Consider the following 20,214-nt stretch of genomic DNA (forward strand, 5'->3'; position numbering starts at 1 on the left):
GTTTGATGACCCTTTCAAATCTGCTTAAGGTCAACTGCAGGAGGCAAGGATACTACAGCTGTTGTCCTACTGCTTTCAACAGCTTGAAAAACCCACACTGCCAAATACTAAACTAACATCTTCGTAGCCCCTTTGTGGCTGCTCGGCCTGCAGTTTAAGTACCAGAGCCGTGACTCTTTGTCTCTGCACACTGTGTTAGACCCTACACAGGTTCCTTCCAGAAGCGCCACTAAGCTGCTTTAACACATCTAACAGCCATCTGGACTGTTGCCTTTCCTGGCCAAACTTGCTTTTGGCAAACCTCCTCCCAAAGATGTCTTCAGTGCAGCAGTAGGTCCAGATGACTCCATTTTTCTTTTGCTGGTTCTCAACTGAGGTTGCAAGTGCAAACAGGCAGCAAAGACATTTGCTCACCTAAACCACAATTAACCACACAGGAAGAAGTCGTCCTTGAGTCATTTCAGACACTTGTCTAGATTGTTTGAACTCGCCCTAGCTCCTCCTCCTCCTCAATGGCAGTGACCCCCGCCACATCACAGCTGCACCGCACGCCGTGGAGCAGGCTGGAGCATGGCCTGCCTGCGGAACACGTAGGTTAGGAGGGGGTGCAGCAGCTCTACCACCGTCTTGGCATTTGGGAGGTGACACCTGCCCAGCTTTGCTGCAAGGACAACAGATTTGACTTTGGCCTTGAGAAAATGGGCCGGCTGCAGCTGTTGAGCCTTCCAGCCTGTCCCCTGGGGCAGCAGACTGTTTGCCACCCTTCTGTAATTACAGCTTAAAGGGAACAATCCCATGCAGAACACCATGAAATATTAAAGGAGTCAGCAAGACTAACTGGAGCCACGGGAGGCAGGTCTATCTAAAATGACCTGCTCGGGTCTTCCTCTAGTGGGTCGTAGCTCCCACCTTTCACACGACCACACAGGCCAGGCTGCGAAGTCAGCACAAGCAAAGGGAAGGTATGAGAACTATTTGGCTTCCAAACAAAGAGGAGTGTTAAGCCGTTTTAGAGAGCCCTCTCCGTGCAGTGCATTTCAGCCTACATACACTGAAATCACTTCAGCAGGCAACAGCCTCGGAGGTCACTATCTCAATCAGTTACTCAGCCATGTGTAGAAACCAAGTGGGCAGTGGGTCAAGATAAAAGTTTTTTTAACTATCTGTAGGGTTTTAAAGCAACATTCTTACATGGAATCCCATCACTTCCAGGAATTTCACATGCAGCTGTCTTAAATGGCTATGTGAAAGGTAAATGAGAAGGTTTTTCCCCGTTTGCCACCTTGTAAAGAGTTGCACTGACTTGTCTGATGTTTGACTTACACAGGGAAGTCAAGTACTTCTGTGCAGTAAAAGCAAAACACAGGAACATTTCTAGCGTGCGTGGGATTTGTTAGCCCTCTTAAACTGCATTTTCCCAAAACTTGCTCCCCAAACAAATCATTTTTGACAGCTTAAAGGAGACTTACCACACCAAGGGAGGGGTGTTTAATGCAGATAGTGGAAAAGTATTGTAGGAATGCACAGATCAAATGACAAAATACAGACATCAGAAGGCAGTTTGATTAGAGTCTTCCACAAGAGAGACTGCTTTGTGGTGGTGCTACACTCTTCTAGCAAGCAAAAAAGTGACTGAAGTTTAGTTCAATCCAGACAGTGTTACAGGTTGCGCCATAAAATTAACCTCCACAGAATCAAGAGACAGGTTCAAACCATTTCCAACCCTGAAAGACAGCCAGAATGTTTTTCACTGCTTCTTGCTTCATTGCAGTGAAGGAATGTTTCCTCTGTTCAGTAGCAACAAGTTCCTGTATTTATTTAATGTTCATCCAGCCCTCCCTTAGACATGAGAAACAAGGGTTCTCCTGCACACACAGAGCCTTCTTGAACACTGCTTGGGTAGGTCTCATCGATCCAGACAGCGCTTCTGAGCTGCTTCTGAACACACGTTCCTTAGAAGATTGATCACGGATCTTGGATCTGCACTCTTCATAATGGCACTGCCAGATACAATCATATTTGCACCTGCCTGAAAGACATTAAACATCGACTCAATAACATGGAACAGATCCCTCCTTAAAAGTTTTTTTTTTGCTGTAAAGCACGTAAGAGGGCAGTGAGTTCTAGGCTGGTGGGCAAACAAGCGCTATTTGTGGGACACAGGTAGCATACCTCTAACAACCACATATCAAGTTCTGAAAATACAGTTCTTCCCCAGATAGGTAATCTCTTCATCATTGTTCCTATTTCCCAAACATACAAGAAAAAAACCTGCTTCTCTAGCTTAGGGGAGGCTTCAGTAGCCACTATTAAAAAAGGCACAAGATCAGACCAAGTAGGTTTTGATATTGTGGGCTTTACTGTTCACTCTGAAAACTAACAGTCAAAACGTGATTCCTCCTAAGTTTTATTTTCTGAAGGACTATTAAGTCTCTTGGCACAGTAACTGAGAACACTGCTCCGCTTCAGCCTCCTACCTCTGCACACTTATGGATGGTGTCAGGCCCAACTCCTCCGTCCACTTCAATATCCAGTGAGGGAAACTGTGTCCTCAGCCACTGAACCTGAGAAATGGTATAAAAAAGTTGGCAGCAAGATCCACATGCAGCTGCCACAGCTTACACACCCAAACAAGGTTTATTCACTTCACTGCTACTCTCCAAACTGTTAACTACCTTTAAGTTCAGTAAATAAGGAAAGAGAAACCTGGTTTACCTTTGGCATCATGTCTTCCATAAATTTCTGCCCACCGAATCCAGGTTCTACTGTCATCACCAAAGCCATGTCTATCTGATTGGCCCAAGGTGCCAAGTGTTCAACTGTAGTGCCAGGCTTGATTGCCAAGCCAACCTGCAGAAGAGGCAAGACAAATCCAAATGCACCTCACCATGACACAAACGCTGCAAGGTTGGCTTGAGCCGGGTACAAACTCCTAGGAAAATAACTACGCGTCTGTGTAAGCGCAGTAAGAACAGGCTGCTTTGGATAAAGATTCCCCATTGACTTAAACTGAGGACCGACTGCGTGCACCAAGAGCGGTAGGGCCGCACGCACCCACCTCTGACCTCCCGACACGGCACCAACGGGTTTGTCATTGCCAGGAAGCCGGCAGGCAGCGAGGCCAAGCGCAGCGTGCTGCTCCAAGCCTACGCGCGCCTCACCTTCATCCCGTTCTCCCGAATGTCCTTTATCAGCGCGCCGGGATTGTCCGTGGCTTCTAGATGGAAGGTGTATTGGTTTGCGCCAGCAACGGCCATCGGCTTCACCCACTGCTCGGGCCTGGCAACCATCATGTGCATATCTGGAGAAGGGGAGCGCAGCCAAGGGCCGTCAGCGAGGGGCGGCGGCGCCTGGGGCCGGGCCCCGCCCTGCGCCCGCTACCGGGAGGGGGGCGCGGCGGCCGAGGGGCGGGGGGGCACCGGGGCCGCTCCCGCAGCGCCCCGAGGGCGCGCCCCGGCCGTCCCCTTACCGAAGAAGGGCTCCTGGCCCAGCTGCTTGCGCAGGCTCTCCACGACGGGGTGGCCGAAGGTGATGTTCGGGACGAAGTGTCTTGGGGCCGAAGAGAGAGACCCGCCCGCCCGCAGGTTACCCCCAGCCGGCCGGCCGGGCGGGGCAGGCCGCCCACCCGCCCGCGCCCTCGGGGCGGCCGCCCCTCCCCGGCCCCGCCCGCCCCCGGCCGTTACCCGTCCATTACATCCAGGTGGAGGTAGTCGGCGCCGCAGTCCAGCATGCGGCTGCACTCGGCGCCCAGCGCCGCCAGGTCGCTGTTGAGGACGGACGGCCCGATCCGGCACCCCGACGCCATCGCTGCCGCCCGCCGCCGCCCCGCGCCTGCGCCGCCCCGCCCCGCCGCCGGACGGCACGGCCGCGCGCCCCGCCACGCCCCGCCCCGCCCCGCCCGCCGCCATCTTCTGTGGCGGCCGGCGGCTCCCGCCTGCCCGGGCCGCGCCTTGCTGCCGCCGCCGGTACCGGCTCCCCGCCAGACGTTTCCCAGGGACCCGGCCTCACGGGCCGGCGCAGCGGCCCTGCCCGGCTGCCCTCCGCCGCGGCTGTGGCACGGGCAGCCCCCGAGGCCTGTCCCCGAGTGCCCGAGCGAGGCGTCTCTTGGCGCTTGGGAGGGTACAAACCCCCGCCTAGCAGCCGCCCCCGGGCAGGGGCCGAAGCAGGGGGAGGGAGCGAGCTTCTTTTGACAGATTTTTTTTTTGCAAAAAATTTCCCAGCAAAGCATTTTCTGTTAGGAAGCGCGGTTCCAGGCGTTAGTGCTGCTACAGGCCCAGGCAGGTGCGCGCAGGCCGTGGCCGTGGCCCGCACCTTCCAGCGGCCCCCGCAGCGCGGGGCTGGGGCTACAGCGAGGAAGCAGATGGGTAAATTTTAACAAACGCTGGCCCTGCCCTGGAACAAAACAATCTCGGATAACAGTGTATAAAAGCCTTTTAGAAAGGGAAAGCGAGGCGGTGTTACGCAAGAAGCTGAAACACAGAACTCTGTCCTTTTGCTGTCACTCCTCTGTATTTAGACCTCAGGACAACATTTGCGTAAAATGCTGAGGCAATGGGACCGACTGACACGCTGACAAGACTGGTACAGCCTGGACATTTGTGGAACATGACATGCGCTTAAGGCCTCTAACACTAAGCAGCATTTTTTGTCTTCACAGCAGAAATACACCAGTTCTGTTACAGAGATACTGGAGGAAAGCACAAAACCAGCTAAAATACAGTGTATGCACCTCATTAGTACAGTATTAAGTGCAGCCGATACAAAAGTAGAACGCACAAGAAAACAGACTGGTCTGCCTGTCTGTTCCATCTCTCAACAACCATCCAACAAAATGAAAGCCATCTGCCTGGCCACCTGAATAAAACTAAATTACGGATTACATCATTTATAAGCTGCATTGATTTCTAGCAGGGTAAACATTGAAAAGAGGCATTTTAGTCCTTGCTATGGCTTACTACTGTGGATTCACCAGCGACAGTGGGAAACCTGAATGGAAACGTTTATTACACAAACTGAATTGAATGAAGTAAATCACAGTTATTTTGTCATTGTTAGAGTGGAGTACCATGGTGAGGCATCTACTTTTCATTAAGGAAGATGCTTCCTTCTCATTTTCAGCAGAAGGGGTCACTATAAAATGCACCATGAATTCCATCTGTGGTGTGTCCCAGCCGTTTACTCAGCTCGCATCTAAAACTCTCCTCCCCCACCCAGCTGCCAGTAACCCAGCCTACCTTGGGATTTGAAAATGAAGCTCTGTGTTTTCTCATTTGTGCGTCACTGTTAATAATAAAACTTAGCATCTGGAATTTAGCAATTCTTTGAGTGACCTCCAAGCTATGAGTTAATCCAAAGCAGTCTCCTATAGGTAGCTGGTGCTGACTCCCGTGCGCTGAGGAGATAAGGAGCGGTACAGCATGTTTTGGTCAGCAGAGTAAGCAGTTTGTCAGTCAGGACACACATTGACCAGCACATCGAGACACTGCCAGCTTCACCTAAACCACATACGCTTTAAAGTTGAATTAGCGTACCACATATATCTAAAGAGAGAGAGAGAGATATGGTGGTATAGGTGCTGCACTATAAAAACAGCTGCCTTTCCAGCCCTGCTTTTCCCAAGAGGTGCTGAGAGTCTCCACCTCTCACCGAAGCAGACAGCAGAGCATGCTCAGCCCCCATGAGCCCGGGAGAGGGATGGCTTTTGCTACCTTCGGAGGTTTAACGTGCATGAGTTCCCTCCTTGGATCGGTGTGCACAGCTCCCATCAAGAGTTGAGCACTTGGCAAATACCAGGCAGCGCAGCCTGAAGGCTCCATGGGTTTCAGCAGGCTGAAACCTGCTGTCAGGTATATGGTTTATTTTCCACGCAACAGTAAAAACTGCATGCTGCACTACAGCAGTGAGGCAGTCCTTTGTATGGCAGTATTTTAAACAGCTTTTTTCCGAGGTGCTGAAGAGAGGTGCGAATCCTTTCTTTGGAGATGGCTAGAAGGATATCATTCTGTCTCCTCAGTAAGGCTGTTTCATGATGCGTGCGTCCAAATTACAAGCCCTCAGGAGCCAAACTGTTAATTAGCACATTTTACAGAATCTCAGGATGATCTGAAACATTTTCCTCTGCACAATAACGCCATGTTATTGTTCTTCTAACATAAGCTGAAAAAGGCAGTATATGATTCCCAAAGCACAGGGTAACTTTGGGCGTTGCTTATGATTTCATGGTTTGTTCCGCAGCTGTTTTGCAGTTTGCCCGTAAGCAGCTAATGGCTAAATTCACATTTCAGTGTAATTCCGTGATGCTGCAGCATAGCCCGTAACTCAGCTATGACTTCAGCTGATCCCCCCCGGGCATCTCCACCTACGTATAAATGTTATGTATATATATATATATATATATCTAATACTTGCAGCCATGAACATTACATACATAAAATGGAACCCTTTTAAATACAATCTCAACATGCCAAAAATAGATTCTTTCATCAAGTTTCTGCCCTGCAATATCCATCTTTTGTTTACAATGTACATATATATTTATATTTTTATATATAGGAACATGAAAATACCATATATAAATATTTACTTTAAATCCTTATATACTTATTATATCTAAGTACATACGACAGCATCAGTGGAGCAGTTGCTAGGTACCAGAAGGTCCATGCATTCCAGATGCGGTTCCTTGGGGTTTTTTTAAGCTGTGGAGAGGAATTACTCAGTACATTGAAGCAGGACGGCGTGGGCTATTTATACCATCTGCAGACCACTCACCCCCTGCCCATCTGTATCTGTGCACAGCATGTGCATTCCTTCTTACAGTATGTACTGTATTTAGTTTTACAGAGCAAATATTTTTGTAGCACAAGGGCAATATCTTACAGAGTAGAATGAAACCAACAGACAAAAGTAAACTCAACTCAACTCTGCGGTGCCAAAAGAAAAAAAAAATCTAATTGTCCCATGGTGCTTATTATTGCTCTGCAAAGTTAGAAACCTAAGTCCCAGGCTTGTGAAAATCAAACTTTAGATTGGTACCTTTTTGTCAGTGTTTTCACTGTCAGTACCAATTTTTAAGAGCCTTGGGTTCAGCTACTATATAGCCCTCCTCTCAAAAACGCTACAAAAATAAATCTTGGGCACAATCTCAAAAGAGGCTTCTCTGTCTCATACAGTCCAACAGCCCACTTACCCAGCGAGGCTGCCGATCACAGTACATGGCTGCCGGATCGAGGTTTTACAGACCACCTATTTCCCCAACACACCCCTACCCTGAGAATTTTGTAAAAATTCTCTGTTCCCGCGGTCTTGCCCTGAACTGAAATAGATTTCACAAACAGAAATGCGCCGGTCTATAGCAACTAGCCGTTAGCTATTTTCTGCTTTTGGTTAATAAAGTGCTCTTGTTTTGATGAGTTACTAGTTACCAGGGAACTCAAAGGAGAAGGTACACTTTCTCTTCCTCCTCCCGCTACTGCACTTCCCCAAGAGTTAAACATGAGATTCATCTAGATCAACATCAGTCTCCCCAAGCTCCACGTGCGTGAAGCTGAAGTGAGTGGCCAGCAAGGGGTTCTCCATCCCATTGTCCTCACTGATGTGAAGGACGGTGTCCCCGTGCTGCAGCAAGCTGGTGGTCTCGAGGCCAGCGTAGTCCTCGGTGTCAGAGAGCTGTGTGGGCGGGGTGCTTTGTGCTGCTGTTGGCCGGGACTCCAAGCCCTCCTCTTTTTCCTTCTCCTTCTCAGCAGAAAGTGCCTCGCTCTGCAATTGAGGAGAGCCAGTGCTCAGGCTCAGAGAAGTGGGAGGGAGAGGGGGAAAAAAGCATGGGAATGTCTATAAAATATGTTCTCATTTGGAAGTACTTTTCACCATAAGGAGCCGAGCACTTGCCGATTATAAATCCCTAAAATTTTTCCCTAACACTGATATATTTTTGCTGGTGATTCAGATTTGTAGCAATGACCAGAAAGGTTATCTGATTTAGTCGTTAACATTTTATCATTTCATTTTTTTGTGTGCTCTCAAGATGCGTGTCTTTCATTTGTTCATGGCCAAGGACATAACCCCCAAAAGACACTAGATATCTGGGCTTATAAAAGGGATCTCAATGTCACTGACGTGCTGAAGGGATGACAGTGGTTTTCCCTGCACTCTCCCCAGTGGTGTCCAACACAGAAGAATGTTGGACAAGCAATTTCTTTTGAAATGTGATGTTTTTGCTAAAACAGTCCTGAGGTTTTGAAAGAGTCCTTCCTTAAGAACACATTTCTCAGAGAGCAAGCTGTAAAAACCTGTTGATGAAAACTTGTGGGGGTAAGCAGGTCCAGAAGGACTGCTGCATGTGACGGGAAGATGGAAAGGGAAGATGCAGGAAATACATTTGCAAATGAAGAATCGTTGCACAGATCTAGAAGGGAGTGGCTTACAAAAGTCAGCAAACTCAGCCTAAAGAACAGACACACATGAGTTTGCTGTCTTCACTCACCCACCAGCTTTTGTTACAGTGCTGTAATGCATCAGGCATTTCCTTCTAAATTTGCCCTGCAACTTTGCTGAAGCAGCAGACAGACACCCATCACCAACCATCAGCCACCTTACCTGGACAGTGGCCTGACTGTGGAGATCAGCCACGACGACAGCAGGTGAAGAAGTCAGCACAGCTTTACTTGGTGGGTCCTGCTTGCCAGTCGCCTGGGGGCTGCAGCGGCCGCAGCCCTGCTGTGGGGCTGCCCGACCTGACGGCTCCCCTGGGGAGGCTGCTGCTGCTGCCTCAGGCTGCGCTTCTGTGAAAGTCACTGACCGCTTCTGCTCCGCTGAAGGGTACAAAGCCCAGAAAATTATTAAAATGCTACAATTTGGGAAGGAAAACACAACAAGAAAAGAAGAGAGAGAATCCCTGGAGTTTTCACAACTAAGGCAGGATCCATAATTCATACCACCTTTATAAGGTGTCTAATTGGCGTCTAATCTAAAAGCCCCTTACCCTAGGCTTCCTCTAAGGCCACAGCAAGAGTCAGGGATCTCCTGAAGACTGGTCACCCTACCTATCTTTGTCACAGCTTGGTAGGATAAATGCCACCCATAACATCTTTCCATCCCAGAAGAAGATACTGAATTGCATTCCCGTGGGAGTTAGGCATCTCTGCCCTCAGCTAAAAAAGGAAAATTGAGATGCAAATATATAAGGGAATTGCCCAAGGTTTTACTGGAAATCTGAGAAAACAAAGAGGGCAGCTGATTGTCCCCCATTGCTGCAAACCGAGTCAACTACCCAGGAATAACAGAACAGCACAGGGTGAAGACAGCTAGACTAAAACTTAACAGCAAAACTGATACCCCTGCTCCTGCTCTTAATTATTTTGGATCAGCTTTTATGTTTCAGACATCTCCAGCAGCACTGCTGATCCAGCACAGTCCTGGCTGAGTGGTTAGAAACCCAGAAAGTTCGCAAGCAACCTTTGCTCTTCCAGGTATTTCCTCCAAAGTTAACTGCTCGCTTCAGAGGTACAGAATACAGCCACAGACTCTGCTTGACAGTGCTGACTCCTGGAAGCATACGACATAGACTAGAACAGTCCTATATTCCATTCCATACACAGACCTTAAAGCTCTGCACTGCTGAGCTTACAAATGATGGGAAATTTCCTTCTGTCTACTACTCTCAATACCAGCAATTTGCTTCAAATTTTACTTGAAAATTTGCACGTCTGGAAGTTTTGGACAAGGTGTCCTGAATAGAGGACACCTGTCCCCTAAATTCTCCACACCTCGAGGAGACATGATAATTCACTGTCCGTGTCCAGTTTCACCTTGAAAGCCTTTGGAGAAACCCTCAAAGTGTTTTGAGGGGGTGATTTTTGATAGGATATCCACTTACTAGGAAAAAGGATAAAACTGCCGGGACTTCACCTTAATATAAGCTACTAACAAGATACTAACTATTCCTTTAAGCTAAAACAACATAGTGGTTTGTACTTTCAAATGTGAAGTGCTGGTTCTGGAAATTCAGCACTGCCCTACCGCCAGGTTTTGGTTTTGGCTGGATGCTCCGCCGCGTGGTTGAAAGTCGAGCTCCATGACGGCTACGAGGTTCGGTTTGAGTTTTCTGACGTGACAGCAGCGGTCGTCGAAGCTAAATGTTGGAACAAAGAGTTAGGCTGATGTATGTTCACATATTGCACAACTTCTCCTCAGTAGGGAGGACAGATTGTCATTGTCTATTCCTCTAGATGCCCATTCACTCTACTTTAGCAGATACATGTTCTAAGGTTTCCATGGCTCGGACATCTCTTTCATATGAACTTCTGGGCTTTGTGCCTTTTCAGTTTCAATACTGAATGTAATGCAATGCAGATTGTGTGACCATCGTTTAATTAAAAAAAGAAAAAAAACAAAACAAAACAAAAAACCCAGAAGCAGCCTGCAGAGGAAAAGATTGGGAAATTCAAAACAAAGTGCACCTCCTCTCTTAGGGATTTGTCAGGCCTCACAGCTACGACTTGTGCTACAGTTCCTGCTAACTCAACAGACTGCACTAGTATATCACAAATTAGATAAAAGGGGCCTCACATTCACATTCAAAACAGACACAGATGAGAAAAACCAAACCAGCTCAAACAGAAGGAGAGGAGGCTTGTTCACCCCCCATGCTCTCACCTGCCGTAGGCCCCTCTTCCGCCCCAGGGGCTGCTGCAGAAGAAGGTTCTGCTGTCCTGGCTCGCTCTGCACGCTTGCCACCCTGTTAGATGTTGACAGCATTAGGCCAAGCACAGAAGCACCCTGTATAACTAGTAGGTGTCCTGGCAATTGTGACTAAAATAAATAAATAAATAAATAAATAGATCAACCAACCAACCACTAATGGCACAGTCACTTCAAAGAGCAAAACTGTCTTTGAAGGATGGAGGGGACGTGTCTATTGGGTTGTGGCTTCCAGGGCTTAGGAAGGGGTGGGAGGTGGAGTCATGGCATTCAGGACTTTGCCACGCATAGGTAGCATCCAAATATAAATAACTGCAGATTTCAGTTTTCAGTCATTGATTGATGCATCCCACTGAGCAACACTCACTTCTCTGCATCCTTTGCCACATCAGTAAAAGCAAGAATATCACCTTCCTATCTCAAAAGCCTTCTTGTTTGCCTTTCCTTTTTCAAGGACAATGTTGTAAAAGCTATTTTTTTTTCCCCTTCCAAATAGACTCGACAGCCTCATCACAATTTTGTCATCCGGTTTTAATTTCAATTTAAGTCAACAAACAAAAAACAAACACAAAGTGACAAAGGATCCATTCACATAATGGATGCATGAGTTATGTGAACAAGGCCCCACACTCAACACTTGCAGCCTTAAGTCTTTTTGTGGCTAACAAACAAAAAAGACAAGTAAATATGGATTTTTTATAGATATATATATAAGAACACAGATTTTTAGTTTTTAATAACTTGGCACAAAATATCTGAAAATCTGCAGTAAAAGAATCTTTAGCAATAAAACATGCTCAGCTACGTACCATCTCATTCTACCATTCAACTGACCATTTAATCTATTTAATATAAAAATACCACCCTCCCCTCATTTTTATCCAAGCACTGTATTCCTCCAAACAGTTAAAAATTGGTCATTTAGCAGACAGCAGTCACAAAACAACATTTTAGCTGAATGAACTATGTCTGAGAGACATATGGTTACAATAGCAACTAACATGTTAAGATGGACTTCTTTTAAATCAGGCAGCTGCTTATTTGGGACAGACTGGAATCCACTGAGCCACAGGTCCTATTTAAGCAACTTCCAGCTATATCTGGTATGCATTGTTGAAGATTCAGTATTACAATCTGTTTTGCCTTTGGCCTGCATTAATCTAAAGGAAAACAACATTCTTTACTCTAGATGTTTTCTTTGGATCTCCCTGGAGGAGCTCGGTACCACCAACAGAGTGAAGGTTTATTGCCTGATATTACAGGAGTGGAGGAAGAAGACAAGCCTAAGGACATGGTCAGACAAGACATGGAGGATGTCTGTGGAGAGGCTTAAAAAGTTCTGTCTCCTTAACAGCTCATTCTTCGCTTTGGCAGAAGTTACTGCCCTTAGAAGGTTTGGTGGAACAGAACATGAGAGCTTCTTGGTCTGCTTCGGGTCAAAGTGTGGTTACCTGACCCAAAAGTCCCATTCCTTCCTCCCTTATCAGTTTAAATTAAAGCCAGACTTTGCACTAAACCATATGCTTGTGTTTCTTCCAGCTCCACTGGGAAGAAAATGGGAAACTTCAAGGAAAGAAACATCTTAAGACCCTGAAGCTCTTTCTCTTCCGATTGTCTGACCACAGCCTAATAATCCTAGGCATGCCCTTGGCAATCTCACCACAGCTGCAGTGGTTTGGAATAAAAAGGAAGAGCTTCTGCAAGCTCAAAGCCTGAACAAACAAGATATATTTGAGTCCTTTTGTCCCTCAGACAGCTCTTCCAAATGAGAGCACTAGTTTCTGGAACATATTTTCCAGCTTTTACGTAGGATATTGACATGATTTACATACAAAGCATCCTAAACATCATGCAAACACCCGCCTATGAATAAGCAGAGTCCTCAAAGTAACTTCATGTTAGCAGGACTGTGTTCTTGACCCAGACAGTGACTGCAGCACATATGACTGGTAGGTCCAGAAGCAACATTTCATTCCTTATTAAAGCAAAGAGACTGCACTTAAATTAGTCTTTAGATTTGTGATCCAAACTACCTGAAATTGCATCTTGTAGAATTTTCTTCATCTTCTGTTTCTAGGATTACATAAAAACTATTCCTCTAAATTTAAGAAGTTTTTAGAGTAGTTACCAGTATGAGAATTAAGTAGGAATTAGCTGGAGAAGGTCTTGGAAAAAATAATTTTCTATTGGACTAGCTTTTGAGAATACTGTTACAATTTCTGATGAAGGAACAGTAACTCTTAGTTCTATGAGTGAGGAAATATAAACGTGCATAGCAGAAAGACTACAGTTATATTCAATACAAAACGCTATTTATAGTGGTGAAATAAACTTATTTCACATGCATCATGAAAACACTTTGAAAAAGTCATTAGGTAAAGGGAGTACATGGACCGCATGAGAGCACAGAGGCTATACATGAGGAAAAAAATTATTCCCATGGAGTAGTCTGTGCACTGAAGACAAACAATAGGTGAGCAAAAGGCTGGACTTTGTGTCTTCCTTCTGGAGTCTGGGATTTTCAGCCTGGCTTATATCATAACTGAAATGAGTTTAGTGAGCTGGTGGCTGTTTATTTCCAGTAGTGAATCATTACAGAAATTGGTATAATTTGGGATGATCTTATGAGCTGAAATTGGAGGTATCTATTGCAGACAAATGATAGAGTCAAGAGCAGCCAAGTTTTGCAGAGCTGCCTGTGCACAGCACAGTCCTGTTGTGGCTGTCTTTTTGCCTTCTGTCCCCAAATTTTGAAGAAGGGAAGGAAAGAGAGAATCATAAAGACCACAAAAATTTCAGATGAGTGACTGAATTTTCAGATACAAACTTCCACTTCATAAGGGTTTGTGAGGGTTTCTTTTCACATCCAAGAACAGCACTACTGATCTTGTTTGCATGAAAATTAGTGTGGCAGGCAGACTGTTGGCTCTGTGTAGCCCTCCCTCCCTCCTTTTCTGTCTCTCCTTGTTTACCAGACCTGACCAGGGGTATACTGTTTTTCTGACAGCCCATGGGACCCAGTCGAGGAACACTGAATCAAATGCCATTTCATCTGGCAGTACATTTCCCTCCTGTAGCAATGTGATCAAGTAAGAAGGGTTCTTCTGCAGTACATAAGCCAGATTTATTTGAGAATAACAAACCAGAAGTTTTTTCTGCCCAACACAAAGATGCTCTGTCACTCTCTGAGTATCTCTGTCAGGGGTTTTATCTTCACAATAATGTTACTCCCGTTAACATAGTTAGGGCAGAGACAGGTAAGCAAAAGATCAAACTAAGCCAACTTCATGAAGGCATGTTGCCAGTGCTACAAGAAATGACAGCCAGTGCAGTCACACAGTGGGGGCTAAAAGAAACTGCGTGAGGGTGGCAATTACAGTAAGTGATGCTCATGAATTGCAAGAAACCATGCAGCCAAGAAAAGAAAAAAAAAAAAAAAAAGAAAGAACAAAGAAGACAACAAAATAGAGACAAAGGAAGCAAGGAGTTTAAATGTCTATTAAAAAGCTGTACATGCTTGCCACGCCATTATGGTAGAACATACACACTTTGTGTCCCAAGACATCTGAATGAGAGGGTTAGTGGACTAAATGCCAGTGGAGAATGGGTTAAAATGTAGACAAACTCCAGCTCGTGTATTTCCAGACACATCCTAGCCCAGTTAGCGTTAGATCTGCTACGCTTGCCCTGGCAATGTGAATTCACTCTGACTTTCCCTATTAGGCACCATTAAGCTAAGATAGGCATAATGACAAACATTAAAGGGAAATGTGTTTGTGCAACAGATTTCCATTACAATGGCTTATCATTCTTCTTCCCTTCTGATTTGGGAAAATATCCTGTCCTCTCAGATTATAACCACAACAAATCATGATGCTGGACACATATGTTCCTCAGCCCTGTACTCCATGCTATCTGTTTACTTCTGAGCACTTAGATGCTATCCCCTTCCTGTCTTCCCTGCTTTTCTACATGGCTGACTCTAATTGCTACAGAACAAAGGGAAACAGAATGTGTTTGTCGCTATGTATTTAATTTATTTAAAACTCCTACCTTCCATAAGGGTCTAGGCTCCGTAAGATTTATTTCTTTATGTCAGTTTATGACTAAACATCAGCTTTTGACTTCAAAAGGCAATCCTAAACAGTTGTTATCATTGTGCTCCAGCTGAAATCAAAGTTATGTAAGAAGAACTCAAGTTTGCTTTATTCAAAACTAATGTTCCTGAATATAAAACCACATTAACTCTGTCCTATGATCCCCACAGCACAGTAAATGCCTACGTCTGCTTTATTACTTCTGTCCTTTAGAGGAGAAATCCAATTTGCACATTTAACAATGTGGTTGAAACATCTTTTCTTCCTCACAGAACTCTAACATAGCCTTTTTATAAAAATTTGCAGTATTCCTCTGTCTTCATTCTTTCTAAGGCTTTGCAGCCCTGATGCCCTTCCTTGAAAGGAATAATAAACCTTGTCAGAACTGACTCCCAAGTACATCTGTTAACCTTTTTTGCCTAAGGAAACCTCTGTACTATAGAGCAGGATGGAGGATAGTGCCCTGGTTCCTAGCAAAAGTTGGTAGGAACCCACTGCATAGCTCATTATGTTTCAGGGTTCAAAATAAATGATTGCATTTGAACTCATCTGTTGACTTAGCTGTCTCAAATTCCTCAGCCTCACCACCATTATTAGGAGTGACTCCCCCCCATTTTGCGAGATCAAAACATTTCAAATTCAACACTGATGTAACCTGGTATCAGGACATTATGGCTTTGACTCAGATATGAACCTTCTCCTTTGTCATCCTCCTCAACTGTAGTGAGTTTTTAGCTCTGCTTAAGGGACGGCACTAAACTTCTTCCACTGAATGACTTCTGTTCTCTTTAGGCCCCAAAACATGCTCAGATGACCATGCAATCCATTTTGCTGTATCACAACACCAAATAACAGTATTCCCATCTTTGCCAACAAGCCGATGTCTTTTCCTAACACCACTCCTACAGTAGCACCAATTAGAGACTGATCTGCCAAAGCAGGATTCACACACACAAGGGACACCATGAATCATGGGATGATCTCAGTGACACCACCAGTGATGAACTCTCCATTTGTCAGCCGAGAAGAATGAACAAACAAGCAAAGCAGCCTGTCCCCACCCCAAAAAGCCACTATCTGACACCTAAAACCGAGCTAACAAAATAGAAACCATTCACACAAACTTCTCTCAATATATCCACCATCTTCAGCTGGTGTGGCAAAGTAATGAAACAGTGTGTTACCCTCTGAGTTACCAATGTAAGGGGCCATGTTCTTCTGGAAGGAAACAGAGATGCTCTTGCGACTAACGACAGCTCTCTGACCTCACGAGGATGAGTTGAGAGGTGCGAGCACAGCAGCAGAACAGTGAGGATGATTAAGACAACTGAGCTGGCCGTTAAAGGTGCAGCCCTCCCTTCTAAGCTCACTCCTGACCCATTTGATGGGCACAGCCGTAACAGTGTTTGCACATAAACTCCCCTGTCCACGGGTAATGGGGAACAGCTAGACCTGCACTGCAGCACTGACAGGGCAATTTTAAATGCATATTAATGGTGTTCACCTGCAAGCTTTCTAAGGTGTCATTTGAGTATTGGAAACACTTTGTGAAAATAACAAGAATTACTATAAAGCATCCACAGAGAACTATATTCCATGGGACTTATCATAATTAGTTTTATTAGTGAATGTTAAAGAACACAGCTTGATATTGTTATTTTTTGTGGAGACACCATTGTGAGATGAATGGAAAAACAGATGTCTCTGTTTTATATAAGCCTCCAGACTAATGCTTATAACAGGCTACAGCTAATGCCTTGTGGATAATCTTTCTCATGCCTTTCAAGCAATTGCTAAACAAGGGGAAAACCCTGGGGCTAGCCAGCCAGACCGCTATTTCACTTGCTACGGTTTTTTCTTTCCCCTTCCCCTTAGCCTCCTCAAAGTCATTGGCAATCAAAGCTGAAAACTGAAGGTGGGTTGCTACACCTTTGACTTGCAGGCCTGAATATCAATGAGCCACAAGAGACATAGATGGAGAGAGCGACAAAAGGTGAGGGGAAGAGACAGAGGAGATTGGAAACGGCTCATTTCCCAGCACACACACTGACAGACAGGTAGTGTTAACACTGTACCTAGAGAGGCTGCCCTCAGTGGCCAGGCTCGGGGAGTCATCGAGGACATTAGGTTCACTGCAGGAGGGGCAGGGAGATTAAGAATTTAGGGAAAGAAAATGCAAAAAGCATGCGATTGTCTCTGTTTTCAAGGGAAAAAATATCAAAGGAATAAAAAGGTAAAAAAAGGACGGTAACATTTATTGGTCTCGCACGCTCAACAGCACATATATGACTCAGAGGAGCTGAAAGAACATCTGATAACAGGAGCAGTCTTTAGAGGGAGCTTACACTATACGGAGACTTCTACATCTCTGCTGAAAATTGGAGAGCTGAGAAGTTTGGTAGGATGTGTTTCCACAGGAAATAAGGGCAGGGAACTGCTTTCAAAGCCATTTTCCTGCAGCATTTTCATTTATTTCAGTTCTATTTACTTCCAGCTTCATAGAAAGCTTTTTTCTTCCCCCCTTCCCCATGAGCCACTTCTTCCTGAGGGAGGACTAATCTATCTCCCATGAACTATAGAACACTCTCCTTCTGATATGACTCTAAGGACAAACATCTGGAAAACAAGGTCTCATGGTGCAATGAAACTGTAAGTAAACAGCTGGCGTGGGTCCTGGCAAACGAGTACACAGTCACATTGCTTTTCTACCATTCTGCCATTCCACATTCTGCCATTCAGGCAGGAGCAGCCTCTTCACCCCATAGGAAACACAGGAAAGAAAGAAAGAAGTCTGCTGGGCTACCAGCGGGAAAACAATAATAATATTACTTAACATTAATTAGTTTACATTTGTGAGGCAATCTGAAAGCCCGGAGACCATCCATAACTAAAAAGGGCACGATGTTGTGGACTATGATTATGCTTGCTGAGCTTCCCTACACAGATGAAAAGTGATTCTCCTGGCATACCATGTACTTAAAAAGTAGAGAGCAAAGCTCTGTTGTAATTAAAGTCTTTTTTTCTCAGCATCACCATGACTTGGGATTGCACAAAGCAAACATTGCTATCAGTCAACTGTGACTCTTATGAAGTTTATGCATTGAAGATAGTAGTGAAAGATTGAGGAAAATGCAGTCTTGCATATTAATTTTTCAAGAGAGAAAGGGACTGAATCAATTGAGTTCAAAAGTCAGATGAGTTCCTGTAAGCCCTTTTGTGAAAACTCCCAGATAAAATCTGTATAACTTCTCTCTTGTAAATCACTTCTCCTATCTCTGCTGGTATGTACCACAGCTGTTACTTTTCCTCTATGTATCAAGGTTATTTCTTTTAATTCCAAGCAAGGCTGGGGAGGGAACAATGTTGTTTGATTTTCCAAGGCTGGTCAAGAGATAACGTAGAATTTATTTTTTAAAGGTTCAAAGGAAATAACATAAATTAATCTGTCTGTTGTCAGATATCCTTGGATAACTGTCACAGACAAATAAAACAATAAACATTGCTTATTTAGGGAAAAAAAAAAAATCACATTTAAGTGCAAGACTTCTCTCCACATCTTCTAAAGACATACATTTCCCAAATTCCAATCTCCATTTTACCACCATGTTAACCGGGAATAAGGCGTTCAAAGTTATTTCTATTAACAAGTATATTTCTGGTTTTAAACAGTATTAAATCCCATATTTGAACCTGACATTCAGTTTCTGCGATGAGTTAGATACTGTTCTAGGAAGGACAAAGACTACATGGGAGAAAACAATTCAAACAGGATGCCTCTGCCCCCCTTCCCAGCTTCTCAGGATTCCTCCTACACAGATTGTGTATGGTCCCCTGGTTCAGTGTGTAACCCCAAAATCATGTGTTTTCTTTTTGCTATCCGCAGTAGTAGCAGAGGAAAATAGTAGTTCTGAGGGTTTCTGAAACATTTTAAGAGGAAGGTTTTTATGGATGACAGCTTGTTCCTATGGACCTTACACAAGACAGATCATTCTGGATAATCATTATTTCCAACCCTGCACCCTTAGTCCAACACTAGTTCAGGATGAATTAGCATCACTATGCTGGGCATTGATTCTACTTATCTTACATCTCTGATGTACACATAATGTACCTGCACCATTTCTGCTCTCGTGAATATAATGGGAAAGGTGAAAAGCCCATGCTGTTACCTTTGGCTGGGTAACATGCCCACCTCAGCCTGAGGTGCAGACACGCTGGAGAGATGGCTGGAGAACCGCCTCCTCCCAATGGCACCCATAAGGTATGCTTCTTGTTCACTTACCACACTGGGCATGCTCAAGGAATCATCTAGAAAGAAAGAAAAAACAGGAAAGAAGAGGAAACAACCACCCCAAACCCTGCCTGTGTATTTACAGTTGTCAAGAGATAACAGGATGCCAAAGGTGTACCCAGAACTTACTTACCAAGACCCCATGCCTGCAAATTTGAATACTTCCATTAGATTTTACAGTCACAGTTCAGAAAGATATATTGCATAAAACCCTGCAGGATGAAGAACCCAGCACACACAGGGCAGGGATTTATGTATCCTTTCATCTTATATGGCTCTCAGGAAAACATGTTTGGGGAATTCAGCTTTCACTAGGGCTTAATTCCTGTGATGAACAAATGGTTTATTAATATACAAACAATTTGTGTCATAAAAGTTATAACTGGATGTTTTGCTGGTGTGAAATAAACTGCTGCTATAATATAGCAAAGCACTGTTACAAAAGAGAAAATACATAACAGCAAAATACAGAACTGACACCCTTTAACACCCTTTGAGAAACGCATTTTAAAATGTCAACAAAAAAATGGGATAAATTGACTCAAATACATCATACTGCAACTGAATTATGCAGACAGTTGGATCGTGATCAGGACTGCTTGAGATTTTCAGTGCTGTTTCAAATTACATAAAGTACCTGGAAAGAAATTACTCTGTTGTGGTTTTTACCACAACAGTTTCTCATTACAAATAAACAAATAAAACAAAGGGGAAGTTTTGCGTAATTTTCTCTTTTCTTCTTGACCTCTTCCAAATTGGATATACTGTATGTATTTCATGGCAGCATTAAGCCAGAGCAGGGCTGAGGTAATACAGCCGCAAGCAAATAGGAAGATAGCACTCATCGTTCCACACAGTGGCTCATAATTAATCTGAGGCTGAAACCAGAGTTTGCCACAGTGAGTATCAGAGCAATGTATCAGCAGGACAGCACTGGGTGGATTGTATGATGTTTAGTGATGAAGCCAGCTAAAATAAAGTTGGGCTGAGCCTGGAAAGTTTCAGGCTAACTGTTCTTTCTCAAAAGGCAGTTCTGCTGTAACTGCACAGGCCTTTCTTTTGAGCCACCCATTTTCACTCCTTTTGTTTAATGTCTTTGGGGAACAGTCAGCACTCCTCAAATACAGA

General features: G+C 44.6%; 2 protein-coding genes across 5 annotated transcripts in view; both read right to left on the reverse strand.

Annotated features, from left to right (window-relative positions):
• Window positions 1–1,458: 1,458 nt before the first annotated feature.
• Window positions 1,459–3,826, reverse strand: RPE (ribulose-5-phosphate-3-epimerase). Of its 2 annotated transcripts, XM_074910569.1 has the most exons (6): window positions 3,684–3,826; window positions 3,470–3,549; window positions 3,162–3,301; window positions 2,716–2,850; window positions 2,478–2,564; window positions 1,459–2,029 (listed from the first exon to the last, which is right to left on the reverse strand). In XM_074910569.1, the coding sequence occupies exons 1-6, from the start codon at window positions 3,803–3,805 to the stop codon at window positions 1,907–1,909; spliced, it is 687 nt and encodes a 228-aa protein (XP_074766670.1). In that variant the 5' UTR covers window positions 3,806–3,826; the 3' UTR covers window positions 1,459–1,906. The 2 variants fall into 2 exon arrangements, with proteins under 2 accessions (XP_074766670.1, XP_074766671.1); XM_074910570.1 differs by lacking the exon at window positions 2,478–2,564.
• Window positions 3,827–4,505: 679 nt separating this feature from the next.
• Window positions 4,506–20,214, reverse strand: part of UNC80 (unc-80 homolog, NALCN channel complex subunit) — a 134,880-nt gene continuing 119,171 nt past the window's right edge. For 2 of the 3 annotated variants that reach the window (XM_074910403.1, XM_074910404.1), the window contains 6 exons: window positions 18,965–19,103; window positions 16,871–16,927; window positions 10,654–10,735; window positions 10,018–10,129; window positions 8,596–8,810; window positions 4,506–7,758 (listed from right to left, as the gene is read on the reverse strand). In XM_074910403.1, coding sequence (XP_074766504.1) covers window positions 7,489–7,758; window positions 8,596–8,810; window positions 10,018–10,129; window positions 10,654–10,735; window positions 16,871–16,927; window positions 18,965–19,103 — 875 coding nt within the window. In that variant the 3' untranslated portion in view covers window positions 4,506–7,488. The remainder of the gene's footprint in view (window positions 7,759–8,595; window positions 8,811–10,017; window positions 10,130–10,653; window positions 10,736–16,870; window positions 16,928–18,964; window positions 19,104–20,214) is intronic. The other variant, XM_074910405.1, reaches the window with a different exon arrangement.

Source organism: Athene noctua, chromosome 7, assembly GCF_965140245.1.
Source record: "Athene noctua chromosome 7, bAthNoc1.hap1.1, whole genome shotgun sequence".
In the NCBI taxonomy this organism is placed as follows: Eukaryota; Metazoa; Chordata; class Aves; order Strigiformes; family Strigidae; genus Athene; species Athene noctua.

What these genes read in the sequence shown, in the direction of transcription:
- RPE (XM_074910569.1), bottom strand. Translation starts at nt 3,805, where the DNA reads ATGGCGTCGGGGTGCCGGATCGGGCCGTCCGTCCTCAACAGCGACCTG. An exon ending in TTCGGGAGAACGGGATGAAG is followed by an intron (nt 2,851 to 3,161) that starts GTGAGGCGCGCG and finishes CCTCTTCTGCAG; the next exon opens with GTTGGCTTGGCAATCAAGCC. An exon ending in TGGAAGACATGATGCCAAAG is followed by an intron (nt 2,565 to 2,715) that starts GTAAACCAGGTT and finishes ACCATTTCTCAG; the next exon opens with GTTCAGTGGCTGAGGACACA.